At 38.7% G+C, this 26,045-nt stretch overlaps 1 protein-coding gene across 1 annotated transcript in view; it reads right to left on the reverse strand.

Annotated features, from left to right (window-relative positions):
* Nucleotides 1-26,045, reverse strand: part of LOC102227853 (transmembrane protein 211-like) — a 130,151-nt gene that overhangs the window by 73,460 nt on the left and 30,646 nt on the right. The window contains exon 2 of the mRNA XM_005800808.3: nt 14,924-15,062. Within this exon, the coding sequence (XP_005800865.1) occupies nt 14,924-15,062 (139 nt within the window). The remainder of the gene's footprint in view (nt 1-14,923; nt 15,063-26,045) is intronic.

The raw sequence follows: 26,045 nt of genomic DNA on the forward strand, positions 1-26,045 counted from the left end.
CTTTGTCTTCGTGACACTGTTTATTCAGCAAAGTTCTCCAACAAACTTTTAGTTGCGCTCTTCACTGGTATGAAAAACAATCCGAAGAGCACGAATCCCTTTCCTACCACTTCACTATCGTTCACCGTACCCTGTTGGTGTATCGCACAAAATCCCCCAAAAGATGCCATCAATTGTGCTGTTGCAGTGTGGCAGAATGTGGAAAAGTTTTTAAAAAGTGAATACTTCTGCAATGCGGCTGTGGTTGAGCACCGTCCTGTCAGACAGAGTCAAAGACAGAAAAACAAACGTTGACCTCCTTTGCTGCCGCGCTTACCCTGATGTACAGTCAGCTCCCAGATATCCTGCTGCCACTGATGTACATGTGAGAAAATATTCCCTCTGCTGCTCTCTCTACTTTCACTGTGGTCTCCTGAAAGCCCAGTCGTGTTCTGGGTCACTGCACTTCTTTGTTGTTTTCATCTGAGCAGTCTTGCTGGATGAGCAGAAGTTCAACTCAAAACACAACTTTTCTGTTTTATTCTGTATTTGTTTTGTACGTTCAGTGAAGGAGTAAATCCTGAAATTTTCACCACGCCCCATAAAAAAGAAAATATTATTTTACTTAAGGCCATTTCTGCTTGTGAAGATATGAGCTATGCATTAATGAATAGAGGTCAGTTCGTAACAATGAACCCACGCACTTTCTTTACTCATGGAATTTAAAGCCATTATAATAAATATAAGCCGTTATAAATCATTTATATGTCTAGGAGATAAAAGCAACCGTACCGTTTGGAGGAGCTGGTCCTGTTCCAAATGCACTGTAGTGTGGTCATTTATGGTGTGAATGTGACAGCTACCAGGTGTACGCTGCCAGCTTGAGCTAAACACCTTCCCACAGCCAGGTTTGCATTGCATTGTGGGATGCAATGCAAACCTTCAGGGTAAACAAACTAATAAACAATCTTGGTGCATCTTTTCCGTAAAGAGTAACGCCCAAATTCAACGTTCAAGACATCTTCTCCAACTTTATCTGTATGCTTCTCGGATAATTAGCATTTTAGCAAACAGCATATTTCTGAACGGAGAGTCTGCTTCCCGTTTTTACATCTGGTATTTCCTCCTTGGACACATCTGACCAGGCAGAATCCTCACATCGTTTGTAGTATTAGTTCGCTTGCAGTTTTCTCTATGTATAAAGAAACCAAATCACTGGAGAAAGTCATCAACTGATTTGGACTAAATTAAATGAACACACTCACATACATAGGTACACCCGGGATATTGTCAGTAAAACTGATGCAAGTATAAAAATGTAACATACATTAAAAAGAGAAATAGTTATGTTGCTGGTAAATCTATAGGGAACATGTAAAAATATAGCATTTTCCATTCTGTAGTCCTGTCACGATAAACAATAAATCAATTAATTGCATGATAAATTCAGATTAGCTCAATAATTTTCCATTTGAAAGATTGTTTTTCTCTCTCTCTGAAGACTGGATGACAAAAAGCTTCAGTCTGGTTCTTTGGTCTCAACAAGCCCATTTTGTGAAGAAACTTCATGGTCAATTTTACTGGCTGTTTACTTTATTTATTTTGAATATTGAAAATGTCTCCAAGTTCCAATGTTAAACGTTCATTAGAATTTCAGGTTTATTGACCTTTGTGAGGATCTACTTTCTTTCTTATTCCCTTACCATTATCAATATATGACTTGAAAATGGTTAAGAAAAACCATATTATCATATATTGCAATATTTGCTGGACGACAATTAGTCGTCCAGCAAAATTTGTTAATGTCACAGTCTGTTTTATGGATTCTGGAGTAAAAACCCTTTGACTAGGCCAAATGCTTTCTGAAAAAAACATTTTCTTACAACACAAGACAAAGCCCAAAGTTCTTCATCACAATGAAGTGTGTTTGGAGGAGTCGAGGTAAAGTTTTTCAACCAAACTAAGAACACCGCATGAACTGTCGAACAAGTTGTTGGTAACATCATGAGAAGCAACTATTTCAAAGATCGTGCAATCCAGAAAGTGGATAAAACAATGAAAAAGGAAGGCTCCATGTAAATTCATCTACTTAAAATCAAAAGCTGGTTGCAACTTGAACACAGTTGAAAGTTCCAGCAGGAAAACGTATCAAAACTAGTATTGGATAAGAGAATGGAAATATTAAGCTACTGGACCAGTAGTAACTTGGTTTGTTTAAAACATGGAGGAAGGAAACCAACGAAAGGAACTATAAAATGTGTGTGGCTGAGATCCTGAAATGGACATCTAACCAAATAACAGTGTATAAACAATAAACAATCATTTACTAGTGGAAAAAAATGATTAATGTAGATCATTAATCTGCATTAATCTTGTATATAATAAATGTGTGTGAACTGGAACAGCAGATGTTTTCATCATATTTTGGTAGGACGGAAACTAAAAAATCTTTTTTTCAGCTCTTAAAACTAACTGGGAGCCAGTTTAAATGGTTAAAAAAAGTATTTCCACTGTTGCCCAAAGCTATTCCTTGACACATTCTTTCTTTAGTTTCTAGTCAGGAGCAGAATCAGGAGCAGAATTACTTCTATTCGACGAGTAATTCGCAGTTAGGCATTAGACATTTCGTTTAAAACCAACTTTTAGTAACTATGTATGTATCAGCTATGCAGATGAGTTCACAATAGTGTTTTCATGACACAATGAGCCACAACTTTCCTAATTCACTTAGCAAAAGGATTTATTTATCTCATGCAAATGAGTGTCATAAACACGTGGAACGTAAAGGCAACAGAGCCCAACCGGCTAATCAATCATAGCGTGGGTGTGACAGGTACCGGCATTCTCAACTTTCTGTATACCGCCTACAAAAAACAAATTGTTAACAACACAGATGGCACAAACAAACAAAAAACACACACAACAAAGTGGCACAAGTTCTCACTCATCGCTGCACACTGAGGAGAAGATCAATCATTGCATGAGAGGGAAGGGGATAAAACGGCAGAGCAGAAATGAAACGGAAAGAGAAATAGGCATAAACATGCGCACACACTTTACAAAGTTGGTGTGTGGGCGTGCGTGTGTGTGTGTGTGTGTGTGTGTGTGTGTGTGCAGGACCAACAGCGTCAGACACAACAAGGAGTCATGCTGGCTCATTGTTCTCATCAAACACGGACTGATGGGAATTCCTGAAACACGTCTACACACACATCCACACACTGGAGTAGTATTACTCTGGCCTGTTGGCCAAACTGCCAGTAAGAAGGTAAAACTATTCCAGCAACTAGAGAACACGCAAATGTTTCTACAAACAGTTAAGTCTGTGAAGCCATTAAGTTTCAAGCAGAATTTAACTATTACTGGTACTGAGAAAAATTGTCTAAAGTCCAAATGAATGCTTATATGGTGCATTCAGGTACAACTTGTAACCAAAACTCCAGTTAGTTCTGTACTGGATACATTTTAAAGTTTAGAATATGCTTAAAACATCTGATTACTGTCAAAGTATTTAAACTTTTCTTGTTCAAAAGGTTGAAAAACAAACCAACAAAACACAGAGTTGTTTATTTTGGTGACTATAACATACCAAAACGCATCTAATCTTTAAAACGGAGGTATCGAACCTAGCTGTCATTTCTGTGGACCTATATGCCCTAAATAACTATGATTGAATTGGAATGTATGTAATTGGCTTTAATTTGAATGTATGATTAGACTGAATTGACTGTATATTTCTGTGTATTCACACAATCTGTTTAGTGAAGTACCTTGAGATGGCATGAATCTAAACAAAGAAACTGAATTAAATTAAATCAAAGTGGGTCTGATACAACAACAGTTGAGGAAAAATTGATAACTGAACTTTTAAACAGCAATGGTAACCATCAGACATGTTATGGCAACAACTAAAGCTGCTTTTAACTCATTACAACAAACACATATAACATTATAACATCGTCTGCATAGCTAAAAATTATCCTACGTTATTTCACTCCATTTAGTTATAAAAACAAAAAAGCTTAGCAATGTGCAACAGAACTCATGAAAGCTAACTTTTTGTCGTGAATCATTTGCTTATTATTTGTTAGATTTCAGTTCTTTACCATCTTTATACAACGCTGGATATACTATGTTGTAACATCTTTAGTTCCTGTGGTGAAACAAGGGAAGCTGCTTGAAGTGCAGAATCTGGCTTCCACCTCATCATCTTGGCTGCAAGTTGCAGAATGAAAAATAAAAAAAAAAGCAGAAAGCCCTTCAGAGGTGAAGGACTCATGTAATATGCATAGCCACCAGCTCTTTGAGTGTGTTTGCCTGTGTGTGTCACTGTGTGATTGTGTTTATTTGCTGGAACTTATGTGGCAGAATGACGGAGGAGCGGGAAGAAAAGGGAGACGGCAGAGGAATAAGAAACAGACACTCATGATTTTTGGACCCCGCAACGTCTCTCCTTTATCTGATCGAGGCGAGAGGACCGAAGACGTCCGTCAGGGATAAACCACAGAAGGGAGAAAGACTCGCTTTCTTATCTTTCTGGTTCATCTTACATATTTTCTACTGTTAGCATATCATTTGTATATTGCCATTGTGAAACAGTTCAGAAGGGCGTAACAGGAAAAAGAGACACTTTACTTTTTTGTCACTTTACAGCCACAAAGTTTGTAATGGACCAACATTAAACAGTGCTTAGCTTTAAATAAAGGTCTAACAAATGGGATGTCCAGCCTCCTTTACTCGGTTCAAGGTGCTACCACTTAGCTTTCAGAAGTTGCCTAATAAAAGCAAACTGGTGTTTAATTTACTCTCAATATAAATCCAGCTGCTCTGTGAAGGACTCTGAGGTTTGTTAGAGAAGATTAGAGAAAAAGCATCGTCATGGAGACCAAGAAACACAGCAGACAGGTCAGGGAGAAAGTAGCAGTAAACTTTAAAGCAGGGTTGGGCGAACTAAGCATCCATCCAGTCCATCAGCCAAAAACAGAAACCGCAAACCTGCCAAGACATGACCATCCACCTAAACTAACGTTTATGGAAAACTAACAAGAAGGAAATTGTTGCTTAAAGAAAGCAGTAAAAAGTCAGGATTGTTGGGACACACAATTATGACACAGAGCACGCAATTATGGTTTTAGCACACCATTGCTAATGATTGCAACGACTTATGACTAAATTTTCCAGATGCTTCTGCTTCGCTTTCTTTGTCACATTGTCCACATTGTGTTTAATCGCAACTATAAAACATCAAGTCTGACGATTTAGGGCAGTGAAAACCTAATCAACAGCTAAAAGATGTCAGGTGCCATTAAATGTAACCCCATCTACATGAAATCTTTGCAATTATGACAGAGTGGTCTAAAGGGGGAATAGCTAAAATATGTGAATAACTGAGACCCCCTCTAAAAACACGTATAACTTACTTTAGCTCACACACCAAATATACCTTAATGTCCATTAGTAAGTGAATCAGAAACCATCTACCGCAAAAGACAATATCTACAGTTTTTGTTATTTCCACTGTTGGCGGTTCAGCCAATCAGAACCAAGGAAAATACATGACACTTCTGGATTGGCTGCTTGCAAATCCCAGCCAATAGCATATCAAGTAGCATTGTATCAATGTGTTTCAGTTTCCTAAGCTGGGTTTTCTTTTGAATACTTAGAAATGCTCTGTGAAAAAGTATATTCATCTGCTGAATCCAATTCAAAATGTACAGAAAACCTTTGAAAAATGATGTTGAGCCACTTTAGAAAGAAGAATGGAGTAAAACCTCAGGGTCTAGATAAACAAGGCAGCTGCAAAGATTTCCAACACATGTTGTACTAAAAGTCTTTAATTACTGTTTTAAAAAGATAATAAACCCTGGAACATATTAAAGTACGCACTCATTTTTAATGAGGACATTAAAGATGAATTAAAAACCTGTTAATCTCTGAAGATTGCCTTTACAAAGAGCCTATAAGAGACCTTTCCAAGAAAACCGATGAACTGGATAGGACGATAGCTCAGTCCTAATTACACCCTGGCTCTAATTGACTGTTGAACCAATTAATGTGGTTTTTGTGGGTAATGTATCAGCGAGCGAGCGGAGCCAGGCGCTGCTGTAATCATAATTACAGTAGACAACAGATCAGACCAATGTGGGATCCCACAAAAATGAACCAACACACACGCCAGCTTTGATTCATAAGCACACATTAGACCTAGTTTATCCATTTGTGTACATTTGCATTTATGACAAATGCAAAAAAAAGAGAGAGAAAAAATATGAATCAAACATGTTTTTATTTTTCTAAATGCTTTGTCAAATTAGAAAACAAAGCAGCCGTGTAGCGCTTCACAGGTAAATATTAATCATTTCTGATTAAATCTGCCCTGCTTGAGTAATTAAAGAAACGTGAGATCACAAATGCAAAGCGGGCTGACTGTGTGTGTGTGTGCACGAAGGAGTTACTGGTGACCAATCACATTATTGTCAGCAGTAGGAGAAAAAACAACTCTGATTATACGAAAAGAGACATTCACACGTATCCACACACTGACAAAACACATATCCGAGGCTAATGTCCGGTGTCAGTCCCCTGCGTGTCGCAGGTGACGGCGGGGTCACTGGGTCACATCTAAACTGGGTCACACAAACAAACAGAGAGCAAATCAGGATGTGTAAAAGCTTAATTGACCGCTCTGCCTCTCATTGACTGCAGATCAGGGAGATTTAAAGGTGAGTGTGAAGTATTCACGGCAAAAAGGAAAAAAAAGTATATTTGAGAGTTGTGTGAGCAGCCTCCGGCGAACCCACTGATGAAACGGAATGAAATATCAGCGATTGACAGAAGAAAAAAAACAAACAACAAGAGATCAGAGGTTCTGATTGTGATGAAGACGAGCGAACGGGGAGAACGTTAAGGTTGAAGCTGGAAAAGTTTGGAGGAAAACGAAAAACATGTCAGAGAACGGGTCATGGATTTAATCCACACGCTTTTCTACAAACAGCATAATAGATGAGGAGGAAGCAGGCTGGAGGGCAGAACAGAAATCTTCTGCACTGACAACTCCAAAAGAACCGAGCTTGACCTGCAGACGCTTCCAACACAATAAACCAGGAGATCCAGGAGGGATAACTAGGAATTAGAAAAGAACTAATTACTATCATTGAAATCATGATTTAATACTCAGTGAACAGTGAGTCAACTTTGAGTCTTTATAGATTAATCTTCTCTTAAAATATGTGTAGGTTATTAAAAAGCAAATTAACAAATGAACTAAAGGTGACCTGTTATGCTTTCTTGAACAGGTTATGATAGATACAGTATATGGCCTATACAAAACAAGCTCATCTATCTATATGCACAAAACCATCGATAACCAAACACTTGGACCGCATTCGATCTTTTCTGGTCAATAATCTTAATTGCCATAATTGCAAACCTGAGTTGACAAATCCCACACTGAACAAAGATTATTTAGTTCATCTTTTAAGATTAACGAAATCTTTATTCTATGTATAAAAATAGGCCTGTCACGATAACAAATTTTGCTGAGCGATTAATTGTCTCAAAAAATTATTGCGATAAACGATAATATTGTTTGAAGACTTTTTTACACTGATTTAATGGAAATGACGTGATAATTCATGCGATTTCCAAAGATAGATACGCTTTATTTTCAAAAGAATATTTAGCACTGGAACTGATAAACAAAATAAACAAAAACAAAAATAAAATGGATTCTCAGTCTCCATTAACAAAAGAATTTACTTGAATAAAAACTAAACAACATAAAGTAAAAGTGGAAATAAATACTGCATTCAACCTAAAGAGTGCAGATTATGAAGTCTGTATATTATGTTGCCCTTCAGTAATAATTAGATTTAAATAGAGAAGATGGGCACATCGACTACCTGAGGCAATAGTTCACACTACACGAGTTTTTGCTCCTATTTTTCCCCTTACGACCATCTTAGATCGTTGGTCGTTCTTGCGATTTTGTAACCAATCATCCTGTAGTGCAGTGGTCCCCAACCCCCGGTACCGGTCCGTGGACCAATTGGTACCGGGCCGCGCAAGAAATAATTAAATACTTCCATTTTACGTATTGAGCCTGGAGGATCTTTTATTTTGAAAATCCTTTAACCGGATTCTGCCGGTTACGTCTTGAGCATCAACATTGAGCCCACAAGCAGCAGAATGATTTAGAAACAGCAGCAGCAGCATCGGTGTCGGTGTGCGCCCGGTTTGTTCACAAATACGTCTATGAAAATTATAAGCGATTATCCCTGATTGCTTTTAAGCTCAGCTAATTAATCTTGGCTCCTCTCCCAGATTCCAACAAATCATCGGTGTTGAAACGCTGTTAGTGGTGACGATGTTCTTAAAAATCTAATTCCCATACAACATGGGACAGCCCTGGGCTTGTATTAAAACGCTTTATGACTCATGAAACTTTTCAATGTGAAAACAGAAAGTATTGTGAGTCATTTTATCTTATTACACTAAAGGCAGTTTCAGTTGAGTAAAACAATTCAGAGCGACTGCCTGGGAAGACACCTTTTCTATTTATTAGGGATGGACCTCTATGAAAATTTGGGCCAGTGTGGATATCCAACATTAATATTGCCGTTTCGCCGATATTTATCGATATTGTGAGGATTTTATATATTTCACTATCTGTTCAACACCTTGAAAAAAATGGCCTAACCGAGGACTTCACCACTTCTTCAGTTAAACATAACTATTGCTGTCACACGACCAAACGCCTCCATTCTGCCACTCAACCTACAGAACAAATGAAATAAATAAGTCTTGGTTGTTAATATTTACCCAGTTAGTTGTAGTTTCAATACCAATATGTTACACAATGACCATCATTAGCTGATACCGATGTTAGTGTCAATATACCGTGCATTCCTAATCTCTATTTAACCCTTTATGTCCTAAATTTCAAATCTCCGCCTGGATATTTTTGCTTATTTTAATTGCACGCAGTTCTTTAAATATCCTGTGAGTAAATATATTTGCCCATTTATCCGTAACAACAGGAACTTTCAATATCTAGCAAGTTTCTTTCACAATTTACCATCTATTAAAAGAGCATCCCTCAGATTAATTTCACTTCCTGCTACGGCGGGAATAAAATTACCGTATTTACTCGATATTGGCTGAAAAGCGCAACGTCTCCCCTTTCAGAAACCATTGGAATTTTTCAGATAGCGCAAAGTGTGGCAGAATTACGGTACTGCAAATTTGGCTAGATCGTCGCGCTACGATCGGTCTGGAAGGGTTAAACCCTTCATGATAACGCTCAACAGTGAAGCTAAAAACAATTTCGATGCACTTTATTACAGTTCATAAAGAGAAAATGGAGTTGGGTAAAATCATAGTTGACAGGTAAAGCCTAATAAAAATGAAAAGTCAGTGTTAAGTTTCCAATAAGTCTGTTTCTACTATTAATAAAAGTTCTCCTTTATTTAAAGAACTTTCAGAATGCTAACTGTGACACAAGGGACGCTCCAATCGTCTTTTTCTCCAACAGAGATGAAAGAGAAACTCTCCAAGTGCAAATTAATTGTCAGAGGAGCAGATTCTGTTAATAGAGTCTGCCTCACTAATCCAGCCTGATATGGAAAATGTGTTCAGTTGTATCAGAGAGATGACTGACATGCTGTACAGGTACCACATGAGCTCCGGCGGCGACAGCAGCCCCCGTGTAACTCAGCAAGTGCTTTGATCAAAGCAACTTCCTATTTGCATCGCCGTGCTTCGTAGGACATCTGCATAGCAGCTTTGCCCAAGGGAGCGCTGACACAGCAGGCAGGGCTTCCTCGGCATCAGCACAATGAAACTTAATGTGGGAGTTTGTACAGGCAGAACAGAGAACACAAACCATCTCGCCTTTCCTTTCCCAAGGAGGTAAAAACGCAGGGGTCCTCGACGATGACGAAGATAAAAACAAGAAATCTCGCTCAGCCAGATGTTGGTCCACATGACGACCTCTCTTTCCAGGGTCCTCTTTCATTCGCTCTGCTGCGACTGCAGAATTCGATGACTGGAAGGCAATTTCAGCCAACGTGTCAAACCCAGTAAAGCCCTGTAATATCTGTACTTAACAGCGGAGTAGTGATTTTCACCACCGAGTATCACACGATGGAAATAGGTCCTGAGCCTGCTGGAGAATTATGGAAATTAAAACAGGGGGATAAAACCAAGAAGAGCATTTTTTATTCACAAATTATAAATCAGCACAGTCATAAATGTGAAAAAGTAAATGAATTCCTAAAAAAAATCTAACTTTTAGGACAATGTTATTGCTCTGAAAATCATTACTTTGCACAATATTAGCATGAATTGTTCTTTTCCTTGATGATTTCATATCTTACAAAGTGAAAAATAAAGATAAAATATCTGACTTGCATGTCAATGGCGTACAGATACAACATTATATAAATAACTTTCCAGCAGATACAATGCTTCACACCTAAGCCAGGCTGCCATTGATGTTTTGGGACGTGACAAAATATTCTCTGATTCACTCACTTCTGCATGGCAAATGCTTAAAGTGGCTACAACGGGAGGGCAGTCCAACCTTTTTTTCCTAAATAATTCAGCTCATAACTATTTGACCGCTCACTCATAGCCTATGTACAAGACACTAAAAATTTACTGTTTTACACTCATGGAGTAGATACATCAACATGGCAGCAAGAGTAGTGTTTACACCATTAATCCAAATACACATGCACTATGCAAAATAGGCTTTATAAAGATCAGATGCTTTATAGATGTGAAAAGATTTTATGTTTGACTAAATGAACTTGTATCATGTTTACAATCATGTTAGATCCACCAAAATACATGGCAAGATAAGAAAGAGTGCAGCAGCTTTATGTAGCCACATGCTATCACATGACAGGGTAAAATAAAAATGAAACACCAACAATGAAAAGTGAAAGCTCTTTTTCTTCCTGTTACCTGCTGACCTAAACGGAAAGACGTAAAACGTGTTACTGCGCTGACTGCTGCAACAACACACACAGTGGAATATACAGTGGTTAGTAGCAAGAACACAAATTGTCATGTTTTTACAAAGCAAAAGGTTGTTTGCCAATGCACGCTAAAGCATTTAGCTTAGTATAAGACATTTCCAAGAATGTAAAATAATAAAACCAGCAGAAAACATTTCCAAAGATTCAAAGCATTCAGTCGGTCCAATTCATCACAACAAATATTTTTAAATCAGTTCTTTATTCTAACATGGTGAAATATTTCCTCCTGACCAGAAGTGTTAACCGTTTTCTCAGGAATTAAAAGTCAGCGAGTGTTGCTAGTTAGAGCGCTGCGATGTTAGTCGCGGTTTCTCATTTAAGTCTCTAGTGCCATTTCTTTCCTTTCATCTCTCTGAGCAATAATGAACCACAAGCTGCTGCTGCTCCTACTTTAATGGAGCTACACAACACATTCTCGACTGCATGAATATGGAGGGGAAAAAGGAAACGGTGCTTCATGTTTTTTTTACAGAATAAAAGAAACAAGCCTGCGGGGAAATTCTTTTCAAGTCCTCAGCTCATGAATCTCCCAAAGAAATATTTCAACAACAGTATATTTTTGGAGCTGGGAAACTATGTACTCACCTGCAGTCAGATCAATAAAGAGGAGGAAACCCAAGGCATTTAGATAGAACCTTTACAATGCTCAATGCAAAATCATAATCTAAATGTTCCTGTTATGGTAATTCGGCTATAACCCTGCAGAAAAACAGCTGAGATTAGGCTTGTGTGAGCACTCAGTCCTTGTACACTCAGCCGAGTGTGTCATGTATTCAGCCCAGAACAGATAACTGTTCTCCCAGAATCTGCCCGAGCGCAGCAGCATGATGGACCGGAAAAGCTGTGCTCAGCTACTTCTGCATCTAACTGGCTCAGTGGGTGTTACCAAGACTAATTTAAACAAAGTTTCTGTGCTCAGGACTTCTTCACTGCATTGTAAATAAAATCTGTTCAACGTGTTTTAGGAGAAAAGCAAAACAAACAAAAATAAAAACACAGCCTCCAGCCAATGTGAAGGGCCCTGACCATCGAAAAGCAGAGATCAGTAAAATATGCATGATGGGGGGGAGAAAAAGCTTCTTGCCATAAGACACAGAAGCGTGGGTTTACTTTGGCTCGGCGCATGAAACATTGATGGTGGCAGCATTCATTAGGTGGTGCAGCAGCTCAACCGCTGGATGGAGTTTACGTCTAATTTTGGACTGCACCCAAGAGACCTGAGCTCTCAGAAATAAGGGAGCTGGGCTGTTTTACTTTGAAAGAAATGGGTTTCGCATGCAGCACTGCATATGGGTTTTTATCTATATGGGAGCATATATGCAGCCCACTATGCACAACTTTAAAACTGAAGGGCTTTTTGGGTGATTAAACCCACAAAAGTGTTACAAACTCATTAATATGACTGAGCCATAGCTTAAAATCTAGGTGACAAACCTAGAAATCTCCATAACGACAAGAAATGAGAGCTCTGTACTAAGAAGATGATGGTGTATTGTAATAAATATCAAGATATTATATGTATTTATATGCAAGTATGTCAGCTGACCAAATAGTTACTCAACCTGCACAATGTTTTGTGAATATACAGTAAAGGCAAAATCAGTTGGGCGATATATTCTTTCAGAAATGATTGCGATATAATATTGTTGTTTTAAAACCATTTTAACAAACTGAGGCTTTATATGGTATAATAATGCAAGTACAGCCTCCCAAAGTTCAATAAACTTTCATTTCTAAAGAGCATTAAACAATGTGACTGAAAGACATTTTAAGTATCCAAAATAAAAAAACAAAACAACAAGTCTGTAAGCAAAATTGCCCTTCAAAAAAAAGGACTGGTTGAGATGCATGTGCCTTTTGTCAACTGGTTTTGGTAGAAAGAGAGAGAGACACGAGAAAAACAATCATGCAAATGGAAGTTATCGAGCTCGTTTTAATTTATCATGCGATTAATTGATTTATTGCTTATTGTGACAGGGTTAAATGCCGTCACTATATACCAAGTATTGTGAGCTCACACTCAATCCAATGTAATGTAATAGCTTCACCTGGGATGCTGAATGTCTCAGAGGCAGCTTGAATCACAGATGATAAGATGAAGAGGGAGGAAAATTTAGATTTTTTTTCTTTTTTGCAGCAAATATAATTGCAGTATTAACAAAAATATCATGTTTTTAGATCAATCAACCCAAAACTCATTGAATTCTGTGATGTTTTGAGTCGTACATCATTTTAGTAGAGAAGATAGAACTGACACAGAAAGTGAAAACGCAGTTTTTGACATTTTTAGTAAGAAAAAATGTAATGTTTGATACACAAACGAGTGTAACAGCACGACTACAGAGCTCAACCAGGTCCGACCCTCAAAAAAAAAAACACAAATAATGTGACTTTTCAAAACAAGAGGACTTGTAAAGTTTTGAAGTAGAAACAGAAGTGAAAATAGCTACTCTGTATCTCCACAGGTGGGATGAGGAGAAATCCTTCCCCGACCCCCTGAACTCTGGCAACGGAGAAAATGCTCCTTCAAAGACAAACAAAGAGCGCACATCTTTTAATTTCTCATCAACCTTCACCCCCCACAGGTGAGAAGCACAATGTACACTCAGTCATAAGCAGACAGACATCTCCTCTGCCTGTCAAAGACCTGCTGTAATGAACACGAGGATAAAAAAAATGGCGTCACTGCGAGATTTAGAAGAAAAGCTGACAAGCAGTTCGTTTCTCCCAATCTGCAGGAAAAACACACACACCCCAGCAGAAGTCCCGCTGATGATACACACACTACAAAGAAAACCATTGTTTTTAATCTCCTTGTTACAGTTTATCAGCTCACTTTGATAGCACTCTCTCAACACACACACACACACACACACACACAGCCGCAGAGCTGGGAAAACAAACACTCTTCTGATCTGCCCTCCTCAAGAGGGCTTTGCCGGCTCTCTGTTAACCCTCCGCCTATCTAGACAAGAGTCGACCTGGAAATGGAACAAAAGCCCGGATCCTCGCTCCACGTCAGATCGGGACTACACACACACACGCAGAAAAAGACTCAGTTTTCTTGCTTTGCCACCGATATGTTCCCATTTCTCCAAAGCCGCATTGATCTGATTGTGGCGTGTGCCTGTGAGCAACGAGCCTGTCGTCAAACCATTAACCGGAGGCTGCAAGAGCTCCACTCCTGTCAATAAGGATTTAACCTCGCCAATGAATTCAGACGCTAATCATGCCGAGGAAAATGCCTCATGCTGAGACTCCAATTACCTGCTCGATACTCGCAAGGACAGAGGTTATGTAAACAGGAGTGGGGGCGGGGTAAAAAAAAAAAAAAAAAAAGAAACAATTATTGGTGCTTCTAATTAACACAGAGGAGGTAGGTGAGACAGGTGACTCAGCTCTTAGGAGGAGAAAATTGATGAAAACTTTACCAAACCCTACGCACAAACACTTTTTGTGTTGTTTTTCTTATAGCTCAACACCTGAAGAGACTGTGCTACTTCGCTGTTAGGAGTGAAAATGTCGGCCTGAAAAGTCACATGTAGCCGTGAACAAATGACCTGTGTTAAGGAGGGGTAATTGTCTTTATACAGCAGCCTCTAAATCTCCCCGCGCCCTCCTCTGACTGGCTCGCCCATGTCATGCAGACTCTGGTTGCCTAGCAGCAGATGTCCTCGACTCCATTCTTTTGTTGTATTTTGACTGAAACAAAAGTCAGCTCTTTTTTATATATATTTTTTTAATTTAATCGCTCTGGTAACAGACAGCACTATCGGCGATTGTCAGAAAACATTCATTCTAAAACAAACATGGAGTTGAAACATTTGTCATCATCACCTGGGGACCAGAACCGAGTCGTTTATTTCAGCAGAGGGTGGGAATATGTGCGTGTCTTTGCTTACCTGATGCCATCTGCATGTATCCGGCCAGGGTGCAGATCCTCCGCTCGCAGCCTCCGCCGGGCAGGAAGATGGTGATGATGGCCAGCAGGGAGCTGACCGCCAGCAGGGCGCAGCCTCCTGAACACAGCACCGCGCTGGTCTGAGGGACACAACGAGACGACTTCATGTCAGAGAGAGGAAATCCCACCACATGTTTACCTGTTTCCCTACTGGAATATACTTACAGGGCCTCACACTGCAAAAACAGAAAGTCTTTAAAAGCATTTTTATCTAGTTTCTAGTACACTTGAAATAAGATAAAACAAACTTACAAGTAAGTTTTCAGCAAAGTACGTGGGTTTGTTTTAAGTTAGTAATTCCTTAATTTCAGTAAAAATATATCAGTTCCACTGGAGGATTAATAACTAGCACTTTTTCACCAATATAAAGGAATTATTTACTTAAAACAAACCTTCATATCTTGCCAAAAGGTTAGTTTCAAGTTAAGTTTTGTGTAATTTAAAGTGTACTAAGATATTTGCTCTAGAAACTAGACAAATATTTTGGTAAGATTTTTTTTTTTGGCAGTGCATCGAAGTATTCACACACCTTTATTCACATCGCAACTGCAAACATTGACGTACTGAAACTCGATGATGTTGACAGACCGACAAAAGAGTCGAGTGACCTTTCACCTCAGTCTCAAGTTGTTTACAGCCTCCAACAGGCTTCATCCTTCTCCCTACCAACCCTGACCAGCTTCCCTGTTTGTCCAGAGTACAAAAGCATCCTCACAGCATGATGCTGCCACCACCGTGTTTTACAGTTGGTGCATTCAGGGTAAACACAGACAGTCTCTCACCAGCAGCTGTGAACCCCGGGTCTCCTAGCTGCTTCTCAATTTAGGATAACTCATTTATTTAGTTGTATTAACAAAGGGAGCTGGATTTTACTGGGTCTAATCAAATGAACAAACATTGAAACATCACACCTCTATTTTATGTCCTATTCCATACATTTTACAATAACGCACTACATTGTGTTAATTTACCACATCAAATCCTTGTAAAATACAATACAGTTTGTGACTTTCGCATGACAAGATATTAAAAGTTCAAGCGCTCTGAATACTTTTTCCCTTGCTGTTAAAGGCTTACGGTTCCTTTATGACATTGGAGGCCACACACACCACAGCCAAAATATGTTTAGTTTTTAGTTTTGTCAGATCATGCAACGTCACAGTCAGTCCTCCTTCCAGCAGTTAGTCTCTTTATCTCAGCTGGAAATCAGCCCTGAAACACCAAAGGAGAGCTGCCTGTTCCTGTTCATTGCACTTTCGCTTAATCACACACAAACACACACACACATGCCAGAAGCTTAAGTACCAATTGGATACACGTATTCCAGATTTATTTATTTAAAAGTTTCCCGTAAGCCACAGTTTTAGACTTACAGTGCCTTGCCTTGTCCTCAATGAAGCATAATGTATTAATAAAACTATTAAACTGTTAAAACAGGGGTCTCAAACTCCAGGCCTCGATGGCCGCAGTGCTGCAGTTTTTAGATGTGCCACAGGTACAAAACACTGGAATGAAATGGTTTAATTACCTCCTCCTTGTGTAGATCAGTTTTCCAGAGCCTTAATGACCTAATTATTCTGTTCAGCTGTGGTGCAGCAGAGGCACATCTAAAGGTTGCAGGACTGCGGCCCTCGAGGACTGGAGTTTGAGACCCCTGTGTTAAAATATCATTACCTTCCTTTGTAATCAATAAGTACTTCTTAAAATTAAATAATTTTCAACATCTTTTCACATTGATGTAATTTGATTTGACTGAAAAAAAATAAGATTTAAGCACACAGCATTATCTATTTATGGGGCCCTCTAAAGTCTTTATTGCTACAGTGAGCCTTGAGTTCGACATGTCGCATACAGTATCATTTTCCTTCCACTTCAAAACTCTGCTCTACTTTGCGTTGGTCCAAGAACTCATTTAAATAAAATGAAGCTTGTGGGTGTTCAATACTTTTATTTCTATGCTTTTTGGGTCAGTATTTAATCGTATTGTTTCCTTTTTTCTGTCTGATTTCAAGCACTCGTCCATCTCAAAGGAGTATCCACAAAGGTTAAAAGACACCGATGTCGGACGGTGCTGCGGTGGCGCAGGAGTTGAGCACAACCCACATAGTCCTCGACGTGGCCGTCGCAGGTTCAATTCCCGGTTTGGTGACCTTTGCCGCATGTCTTCCCTCTCTCTCTTTACCTACTTTCCTGTCTTAGCACTTTGAAATACAGGCCACTGGAGCCAAAAAAAACCTTAAAAAAATAATAATTTTCATAACATTGTATGAAAACAGGTGATTAGCAAAGCAACGCCGGTGGGGGAGATTGGAGGGAAATGTCTAACATGCACAGGGGAATAACAGGCCTAAAATACGAGTCATTACGTGTGTCTGTGATCTGACTGACGTGAACGAAGGGAGGGGAGGGAAGCTGAGCGATTTCCTCGGCTGACAGATTTAATTAGCTTGCTCTGGGTGGCTGGGAGAAAGACGGAAATATGAAAATAAAGAACTGGTGGGATGCTGGCAGCAACGATGATGATTACGTTTTTGACCTTCATTTGTTACAGGTTGATAAATAGGTGCGTTCATCATCCCAAACACGTAAACAGAGCGCTTACCCGCGTTGCACAGGAGCTCACTGACAGCGAGGAGCTGAGTGCCTTGCCCTGGGGCACCTTGACCGGAACAATTAGTAAGAGAGGACAGCAAGCGGAAAGAGAGATACTCAGCAAGTCGTTTTATTGCATATCATTTCGAGAACCAATAAAGGTTTAATTTAATTTATATTTTATGCCTTCATTACAAAGCCCGGTGATTCCTTCTTGTTCCTCCAGCAGCAGGTTTTCTTTGTGCTTCCTGAGAACACGGATAAAACACACGCAGATATGAGACGAACTTCTCTGTTCAGCCAAGCCCATTTGGAAAATTAGCTGAACAGAGAGACCCTTCACACAAATGACGCTGAACAAGTTTGAAAAGTTTTGTGAGAACATCCAAACAACATGCTGGAATGTGATTTTAAAGGGAACATTGTGACATAAGGGGTTTTTAGAAGCTTTATGCAGAGCAGAGTGTACCTGTCAAGCATCAGTTCAGACTCAGATACATAATAGGAGGTTGTCACCGTCAAACGCAGGCTAGGATTTCCTGAAAGTTGATTTCAGAAACTGAAATACTCTACTATCAACTGAGTTCTGACAATAACGTTTGAGAACATATACAGTACCTATAAAAAGTATTCAACACCTTGGATGTTTTTCCCTTTTTATTGCTTTTGCAAATCAACCACAATCAATAAAATGAAAGTGAACAATCATCTTTAAAAAGATGTCTGATCCTTTTGATGCTTTACATCTAAAATAATTTATAGAACTAGCTATTTTGTTTGTTTAAATAAAATAATTTTTAAAAATGGCACTGCCAAGAATTTTATTTTTTGCATTTTTAGAAAGGAGTATATTCTGTAAGGTCTGCAAATGATTTCAACTTGAGAATTTTGGCTTAATGGCAAAAAGTTTGGACTGCACTGCTTTACAGCCACTAAATCTTAAAAAATATTGTCATAATTCTCAGTAATAAAAGTGAACAGACCTTAAAGTAGGTAATTTATTGCCCATAAAAGAAAAATAAGAATCATTTTCTTGCTGTGAAGATGAATGATATTATTAAAACTTTTTTTTTAAATTGTGGAAACAAATTGTTAAAGATGTAAATATCAAACTTTTTTGGGAGATTTTCAAATTCCAGATTTAAAAAAATGTTTAGTCAAAAACTTTTCTATAAAATTCTATTTCCCCTTGAAGATCAACATCACAATATAAAAAAAGCATTAAAAACCATTATTTATTTAAACAGGGACCAGAGGAAACATCAAACCACAGAAGCAGTTTGTGTAAAACAGTTTTACTAATATTTTAACCCAAAGACAAAATGATTATGGAGTTTAGCATCGTGGATTAGCCATTAGCATGCCTAGCATGATTAAAATAGATTTTTCCATGTGTATTCCAAGAAAATTTGGATCGTTATCTGAAAACTAAGAAGTCTAAATATCTCCCAACATTTTCATTTATCCACATCAGACAGCGGATGAACACTAAAACGGATAAAACAGATAAATTTTGCTGTAAAAAGCCTTAATGTTGTTCACATTTCTCACACTCGGCGCTAATGAACAACAAACATGATGTTGTAAGTGCAGTTCCTTTTAAATAAACATTGTCGTTTTTCATCTCTGTGCTTCCTCTTGACTTAAACAGCACATTGAAACTAGCTAACTTTGAGCCTTCTTCACCCAGTAACTTCATATAAATTTAATGTAGGGTTTGCAGCTGTTCACATTCATGGTTTTGTGAGAATGCAGTGTAGAAAAGTCACAAATGATGTCTGTTTATATGCTGCCAGAAGCAATACTGACTGTGACAGAGAACTGGAAACAAACCTCCTTTAGCAATCAGCGCTAACGTCTCTCTCCCCAAAAACAGGAAGTCAAGTTATTTAAGAAGTAAATACTAAACATGACTACCTTAAGACAGTACTCTAAACACCATCCAGCTATTTTTATCGTGTTTGTACGTTTGACAACAGGAAGACAAAGTAGAGGCACCTAAAGATGGAGATTAGCCATAAATCTCTGAGGTTTTGTTCTGTCTTGCTAAAATGATATTCATGTATGCAGAAGAATGTCTCCTTTCTCTCCACTGCTTGATCTTTGCATGCCTTGTGGGCTCAAAGAGTACAGCTACCTCCCACCCTGCTGTTCGCAATTCGCAGTAACACATTAGAGGCACATCATGTCTCATAGAGCAGAGCAAAGGTTGAGAGAGGAAGACAGTCATCCTTCATTATATAAGGTGCAACTTATCGAAAAAAGTGATGCAGTTGGCTGAATTGAGTTTGAGTGCAACTTTTAGCACAAAAACACAGCATTTTAAACAGTTCTGGACATTTTTAGATGAATATAAATATGTTGTTTGTTTATCTTCTCCATTTTTCACCCACTTAATTATCTACTCCCAGTAACAGATTTATACACTTGACATTTTCCGTGCCATTTAAACACAACCCAAGACTAATAAAGACCATCAGAGCACAACGCACAGCTACTTTAACAAAAACAACAACACACACGAAAAAAAAAAAACAGCAAGAATTTTAATTAATAAGGCCCCGATCCATCAATTTCCAAAACTGTGACTGAGTGTGATTGGGCGGATAAGGCGGGGGGAAAATCCAGATAATCATAACGACTTCAACTTTATCAGACCAGACAGCAGGATTTAGGAGCCCCTTTCTCTCCCCCCTCAGATGCACTTGTTGTTCTGAGCGCAAGTTAATTTAGTAGAAAATGGGCTCCTAACAGCAGTGGTCTTTTTCTAAATAGATTGTAATTATGTGTGAATAACTGGCTGAGCCACTGCAACGGCCAGAGCAAAAGAGAAGAGTGGAGAAACGGGGGAAATCCAGCATGTCTTCTTTTCTTTCACTTACTCTGAAAACATACATTGGAAATCAGTCCTCTGAGAGTAACTTAAAGTACCTGTCGTTTATGACCTTGTAATAATTTACAAAGCCAGATTCGTAGAATAAATATAGCCAAATTACTTATCATTCACTGGATTGGTGAAGGTTTATTTCATTGCAAGGTTGTGATTAACAGTCTAAGAAGATAACTGCTGCATGCTCAGCTGTTCAGTGGAGAGTTTATCATTAAGCGAATGAGGAGACGGTAAACAAAATGAGAAAGCGCTTATTCATTTCATCTAATATGATAATGGAAGAGATGTAAAGCAAATTTATAGATTGTAATATGATTCTAAGCTGCATCATAGAAGCAGTTATTTCAAGCTCTTCAAACTTCTTTAGATAGAGATTCAGTCAAATACATGCTATTGTTTTTTATCACCATTATTGTACCTGAGCTAGTCAGTACTGTAAAACATGTAAAGGACATCAAAACGGAGAGCGGTGTTTTTAATTTGGTGTCATTAATTGCAACTGAGGCGTCTGCTGAGTCTCCGACAACAAAAACAACAAAAAGAAATTAAGAATAACTTTAAAATGTTGAATCTGAAAGACACCACTTTACATGTTTACCCAATAAATTTACTATTTGTTATCAAACCCATTTTAATACCAAGTTCCTGTTTATCCCATTGGGCCGACCAAAACAGCTTCACAAGTTAACAACACAAACAGTAGATTGATGGACCAAAGTCTCAAACCGATGTGATTTCCAGAATCATCTGAGCAGAAAACTCAAAATGTTCACACTTGATTCAAAGTGACTGAATTCCTGTTGTGTTTAAGAGACGTGTATAAAAGCTTTTTATATATGATGGCGAGAATGGACTGGATGTTGGAACGTTTTATTCGAACATTTTAGTAGGCCTCTGTGAGCCATTATTCCACAGGCGGTACTAAAAAAAAATGAATAGCAGGGGTGTGACGATACATCCAGCTCAGAGAGATACGCAATATTGGGTTGATGAGACGAGGTTTTCACAACATGTATGGGAAAACTTACAGCCCACATTTCTCATTTTCCCAAGAACAAAATCCATTTCAGATTCCAGTCTTACTATTTCAGATCTTTAACTAGACAGTCAAATGCAGTCCAGAGCTAAAAAATTAGAGAGATTTAATTAAAGCTGTTGGCAGCTAGCTGTTAGCCGGTTGTGCACAGTATGCTCATTGTTCTTACAAATTAAGATGTAATGATTTCAGGAAAAAGTAATTGTAATACTTTTGCAAAAACTTGATGACAATACTGATTAGTCTAGTCACATTTTCTTTCTTTCCTTTTATCACAATTTTTCTATTAGCTTTAGCATCCTGGCCACAAATATAAATCGAGGCTGAGCATCAAGGTCAGTGTAAAGCCCATCCAGTCGGCCAAATACATTACTGGCATGAATGAATCAATACATACGATTCTACCAACTATTACTAAGCAGTGCTTTGCAATATTGTGATGATGACTGTGATTCTCTATATGGTGAAGCTCGAAAGAGGTGTACGGAGCCCCGTGCTGGAAGAGTGACTAAGGGTCACTGCGTGTAACAGAAACCCTGTAAATTCTAGACACTAACAGGTACCGTAGAATTGCACAAAAATCCGTGAGGGACGGCGGAGTCCCTGCTCGAAATTCCATGGAAGAGGTGTACAAAGCCTTGTGCCAGAAGCCCATTAACATGCCGTCTACATCGTTTTAAACTGTGTGATTGTGAGCGTGAGTGGGAATAAAATAGCAATAGGTATTTTGTTCCATATAACACAGTAGGAGTGTAACAGGTAAACCTTCTATGGATGCAAACTCGACTAAAAACCCACCTGTTTAGGATTGTATTTGAAACATAATCAATTATAAATTTATTGATGGAACCTGACTTAATGTCGTGTTTTGATTGTTGATTCTATGTTGCTTTGTGTTTCTGTGTTTGATATGATGTAAAGCATTTTGAAATGCCTTGCTGCTGAAATGTGCTATACAAATAAAATTTGATTGATTGATTGACTGATTACAAATCATTGACTTAATTTATGTGGCAGTGGGTATCCAAACCACTGCCACATAAATGACTTAAAAGTTTGGAGGATTCTTTAATGATTTCATAACTGAAACAACAGTTTTTATTACTCAACAAACTGGGGCGAGTCAATAACTTCTTCCTTTGTTACTTCAGAATAAGAGTCCCCAATATCGATATCTCTCTCTGTAGTGTCAAGCTTCTTGGTTACAGACCAACAAGATTAATACTACATAGTGGTCTGCCCAGTCAAATGGATTTTTACTCTTATATTCATACAGTAAATTCACTTTCTATAGAGAGATAATATTTCTTTATGTTTAGATTCTGAATATGGTAGGCGTTCCAAACGCATTTGCATGTATGGAAATTAAAAAAAGTTGATTAACTTGCTGAACTCTGTAGATCAGTTCAGCTGTGTAAACATGGTGTAGTATTCCCAATTTAATATGACCAATATCAAGTCTGTACAATTAAATCCATCAGTTTGTCGTTAAAATGCTTCTGGAAGTTACGTCAGAAATACCTCACAGTCAGGTCTACGAGATTTGTACATTTTTAATGACTTTTTCAGTGCAATAAACCCCTTAAAACAGATTTTTTTTTTTCCAGGCACGATAATAGTAACTACAGATCCAACAGGATGTGAATGCTTCAGATCTTGTGTATAAAACGTCCATTCGGCTGCTTTGAGCAATAAAGGGACACTGAAAGGGATTGTTTGATTTCCAATTACACTAAGGAAGTCAGGGATTACATTGTACAGGCCAATGAAATTTCATTGTCTCCTCAATTGGGAGTTACAAGATGGAGATAGCAAGGCATGTCTCATTAAACACACTTTCCCCCTCTATGCCTGGCCTGAAAGACTAAATGCTCCGGCACTCGGCTGTGGAAAATGGTTTCTGCTTTTTCCAAAGTGCCAGGTGGAGAGAGGAGAGCTTTAATGCTCAGCGCCAGCCCTTCACTGTAACTCCTCCACTTTACAATTGAACGACTCGCCTTTTATGGGGGACAAGAGGTGAAACGAGAGCCCTGCAGATCCGCTGATAAGCAGACGTGATGAGTTTGCCATATTGCCGGACGGCTGTTTTTGTGCGTGCGTGTATGTGTGTGTGTGTGTGTGTGTGAAAGAGAGCGAGCAGAAGGGTGGGACGGACCTGTGGCAAACATGTTCAGGTATGACATCTGCACCCGGCTGCTGTCTCTCCCTCTGCGCGCTTGCCTCGGCAACCCACATCACTCATCAGCATTCAGAAGCGCGAGATCTTAAAAGTAACCCGCCTTCACACATTCTGCCCGCAGGAGCCCATTAGGACCACAGTGCTACTTCCCAGAACATTTCTTCTCCAGCCATAACACACACAAGGAAATCAGTCAAGATTTCATCAGACTGCCAATTTTATCCGTACTTTTCTCCACTTTATCCCAATGTTATGTAACTTTATCCAACCCTTTCACTCAAAGCGCTAATACATGAAAGCGAGACCGCTCAGGTCTCTAAATTAATGACCTGAATTATGCATCATCATCCTCATTGATCTTCGCGGGGAGGTGACTGGGAGACGGAGCCTCATTTGGAGAAGTGCGGGTACGTGTGTGATGGCCCTTTGAATGGCTGACGGAGCCGTGTGTGTACAGGCTGAATGCGAGATGGAGAGGAGACAAATGAGAGGAGCGGAGAGCAGATTTATCACCTGACAAGTGGATGGAGTGTCCATTTATGCCTCAGGGACAGGCTGTAGATAGGAATTGACATTCAGGAGCACTTAGTAGGACATTGCCACACTTGCTCAACGAGCCACCCCTAATGTTAGCATGCAAACACATGTACGCACTGGAAGGATTTCTTTTATGTATGTATGCTTGTGTGAGTCTGATAGAAAATGTCGACCTAGAAGCATTTTTGCTCATGTTGAACATCATTTTTAGTAGTTTAAATTTAGCCTGTTATCTTCCTGCTTTATGCTAGCTATCGGAGAGCTTAAACAGTCGTTACAATCTCGGAAACATAATTGATACGTTGAGCATTAAAGGATTACTGCATTTCTCAGCTTGTCATTCAGTGTGTTCATTCAACCAAGAAGGGTAGGAAGGTCAAGAGGTCAACAAACCCGAGTTCTTCAGCCTGTAACATTTATCACAAAAGTAACAAAGAAAATTATGGTTTTTCATCACAGTAACTCAGAGGTGAGGCAGCATAATAGCCGCTCAAAGAGTGAGGTTGATATTCGTCAGATTTAAATACAGAGGCATTGAGTTATTGGCTGTTGACCAGAAAATTTATTATTTTTGGTGGGTGGCCAGCAAAAAAACTATGATGCAAAAAATATGATCATTTTTAGGTAAGTGAACAACTCTCTTAAGTGGCTTTGATGAGTTATGGATATAAAAAAAAACATGAAGTCCTCAAGAACTTTGTGTACGCACTGGAAGGATTTCATAAAATTTGATTTCATTGTATATTGTTTAGGACAAGTTTTTATTAGTCCCTATAATTCCTGATTGTGGAATTATAGTTTGAGTTTGTTGGCTCCCCAAGCCAAACAAAACCAAAACGTTAAATCAGAAGTCAAAGAAGGTTCACACTTCTCTTCACTGTTGGTGCAAAACGTCCCAGGATAGTGACTTCTTTTCGTATCAAATGAAGTTGAAAATGCACAAAATGAAGAGGCAACATTCTCAGCATAAAGCTGTAGTGTTAACAAGTTTTTTTAACGACTACTCTCAGTGTGAAGGAAGACTCAAAGCTAACAACTTTCAGTATGAGTGAGGTGTTTAAACGTAAAGCCAGCAGCAGCCCTAAATATGTAAAAAGCTATTAAAAAGAGGACTATTCTCTAATGAGGAATGTTTGCTGTTCATTAAAGCTTTTAAACAGGGTGAGACTTCAGTAGTTGACTGGAAGGCTTGGCACTTTTCTGCAACGAGCTTTGAACTTCTGTCTGTAAATGAGCTTTCTGGATTTGAAAATATTGCCAGCCAACCTCGAGGTGGGGCTGACTGCAAAGCAAAGTCTGGAGTTAGTGACGCAAACCACGGTAACATCAATGATGATAAACACAGCTAAAAAAAAAAATGTTCCTAATATAAATAATTGTCTGTCTGGCTAGAAATATATCATACATATTTTGAATTCTGTTCCCTATAGTTATGACAAAGAAATCAGCTAAATTATGTGTTAAAGTTTTAGATATAATTGCCTTGGTGTGTTGAAGTGGACACAGGTGCAGAGAGGCAGTGGTAGCGAGAGGCGATGAAAGTTAAATAAAGAGGATAAACAAAAACCTTACAAAAAATCACAGGGAACCAGGAAACAAACAGCCAGCAGAGTGAACAGGGAAGCAATGGGATTAAACAGGAGGAACCAGCAAGGAGTGATTGAGAATGACTTATTTATATACTGGGGAGCTTGACGACTTCAACAAGGAACAGATGGCTGGTTAGAGACGGGTTGCAAGTGAGAGGGGAGAGAAAGAAAATGGTACAGAGGACAAACTGGGTAACTAGGAGAATAAATCTAGCATTAACAAATAACAACACATAAGGA

The sequence above is a fragment of the Xiphophorus maculatus genome, chromosome 11, assembly GCF_002775205.1.
Source record: "Xiphophorus maculatus strain JP 163 A chromosome 11, X_maculatus-5.0-male, whole genome shotgun sequence".
NCBI lineage: Eukaryota > Metazoa > Chordata > Actinopteri > Cyprinodontiformes > Poeciliidae > Xiphophorus > Xiphophorus maculatus.